Source organism: Orycteropus afer, unplaced genomic scaffold (assembly GCF_000298275.1).
Source record: "Orycteropus afer afer isolate SDZICR_OR568_19922 unplaced genomic scaffold, OryAfe1.0 scaffold00174, whole genome shotgun sequence".
In the NCBI taxonomy this organism is placed as follows: domain Eukaryota; kingdom Metazoa; phylum Chordata; class Mammalia; order Tubulidentata; family Orycteropodidae; genus Orycteropus; species Orycteropus afer.
The window spans coordinates 5,792,972-5,795,269 of record NW_006921761.1 but is presented as its reverse complement, the minus strand read 5'-3'; the positions used below and the strand labels follow the sequence as shown (position 1 = coordinate 5,795,269).

At 72.6% G+C, this 2,298-nt stretch overlaps 1 protein-coding gene across 1 annotated transcript in view; it reads left to right on the top strand.

Annotated features, from left to right (window-relative positions):
- The first annotated feature begins 802 nt into the window (after positions 1 to 802).
- The window catches only part of AJM1 (apical junction component 1 homolog), a 3,078-nt gene continuing 1,582 nt past the window's right edge, over positions 803 to 2,298 (top strand). Inside the window, exon 1 of the mRNA XM_007947056.1 lies at positions 803 to 2,293. Coding sequence (XP_007945247.1) covers positions 803 to 2,293 — 1,491 coding nt within the window. The remainder of the gene's footprint in view (positions 2,294 to 2,298) is intronic.

Here is a 2,298-nt window from a genome sequence, read left to right as displayed (position 1 = left end):
TCTGCGGGCTTGTCGGCCCAGTCCCCATCGTGGTGGGATCCCAGGTTTCTGAAAGTGACATGGGGCTCGAGGGCCGGCCTTATTTGCTCTTAGGGCATTTGCCCGGCCGGGGCGGGGCGGCCGCCGCGGGACGCAGAAAGGACTCAAACTGGTGACCGGGCGCTGCGGAGCGCAGCCGCCTCGCAGTTCTGAGGAGGGTCTGTGCGCAGCCGCGTCCCAGGTGCGGTGGGAGGCTCCACGCCTGTGCACTATGGAGGGGTCGTCTGCAGGGGGCGCTGGGAGGGGCTGCCGCTGGAGTTTGTAAATAAGGCCCCCCAAAAAGTGCCCGGTTATCCCGCCTGTGGGTGCAGGGGCGGCTCGCAGACCAAGCCCCCACTGTCCCACCAGCTGGCAGTGCTCGGCGGGCGGATGCCGGCCCACCCGCGCTTGCGAGCAGGGGCTTGGAACCGGGACAGTGGCATCGTTAGCCTGGCTGGCTCTCCCATCCCTGTAGCAGGGGCCCGGATTGGGGCGGTCTAGGGGGAGGAGCAGGGTCTGGGTGGCTGGACCGCTGAGTTTCTCCTGCAGGTGCTTCTGACGCCGGCATGGAGCAGGCGGCCGCGGCCACGGCCACGGCCACGGCCCACAGCCGGGGCTGCTGCGCCCCAGGTAAGCTGGGTCAGCGCGGGGGTGGCGGGCGGGCAAGGAGGGGTCCCTGACAAGCTGCTTCTCCGCAGGGCGAAAGCCCCGCCTCTTCTCCGCAGGGCGAGAGCCCCACCACGCCGAGTGAGCTGGAGCCGCCAGCTTGGGGCCCTCTTTTAAGATGACCCGCACGGACCCGCCGGACCTGCTGGTGTCAACGGTGTACCAGGACATCAAGGTGGCGGCCCCGGGCCCCGCATCGCGGCGCCCGACATGTGAGCGCGCCATGGCCCGGCCTGCTGCGCCCGTACAAGTCAACAAGCGCTACTGCCGCAGCTTCGACTTCCTGGAGGCGCTGGACGGGCCGCCCATGGAGGGCCACGGAGGGCGTGGGCGCCCCGAGCCGCCGCGCCCTGAGCCACAGCCCCCCGAGCCTACCGCCCCTCGCCCCCGACCCCGCGAGGGCGAAACCCGGCGCCGGGCCCGCTCCAAGAGCGCGCCACGCGCACCTCCGGGCCTGACGCCTGCCGCGCCCGCCTCACCCCCGGTGCTGCCGCGCCGAGGCCGGGACGCCCAGCGGGCAGCGCGCAACGAGACGTCGCCTCGCCGGGAACCCACGTACCCTGCGCTGCGCGCGCTGGCTAACGAGCTGCATCCCATCAAGCTACAGCCGCAGCGGGGTGGCCCAGGCCGCATTGCACCCCTGTGCGCCACCGCTGGCCGCTGCCCGCAGCCTGAGCCACCCGCTGGGCCAGCCCCGCACGTTCGCTGCCGCCTGGACATCAAGCCTGACGACGCAGTGCTGCAGCACGCCGCCCGGGGCCCGCGGTCCTCGGGACCCACCGACGCTGCACCCTGGGTCCGCGGCGGCGCGCCTCTGCACGGCCTCACGGTGCCAGGACCTCGGCACGTGGCTCTGTCCCGCACGCCCACTCCCAGCGATTCCTACTGTGTGGATCCCCGGGCGCTGTACTGCGACGGGCTACCTGGGCCCCGGGACTACACAGAGCGACGCAACCCGTCCTTCGCCACCCCGCCCGGCCCCACTCAATTCTTCTACACCGAGGAGCCCGACGGCTACCCTGGCGGCTTTGCGGGCAGCCCGGGCCCTCCCTTCGACGCCTACTGTCCCAGGCCTTACACGACGGAGGAGCCCCCGGGGCCCAGCCCTCAGCACCGGCGCGCTTACTACCCAGGAGAAGTCCGAACCTTCCCGATCCAGGAGCCGCCCTCACGCTCCTACTACGCGGAGGCGTCCCGCGCCTACGGCCCGCCCTGTGGCCCCCGCTACGTCCCCGAGGAGCCCCGGGCCCGCCCTACCGCGCGTCCCTACCACACGGAGGACTGGGGAAGGTACCGTGAGCGCGACGCCCTGGCTCGAACTTACCCTTACCCGCGCGGCAGCCCAGCCTGGGGCGACTGGGGCCCGCGGCCGTACCGCACTCTGCAGGTGACGCCATCCCCGGACGCAGGGCCGCTGCTCGCCTCGTGGCACGGGGGCACGGGCACCAGCCCACCCAGGCTGGCCACCGACAGCCGCCACTACTCACGCTCCTGGGACAACATTCTGGCACCCGGCCCGCGCCGGGACGACCCGCTGGGCCGCGGCCGCAGCTACGAGAACCTGCTGGGGCGGGAGGCGCGTGAGCCGCGCGTCACGTCCCCGGAAGGCGAAGG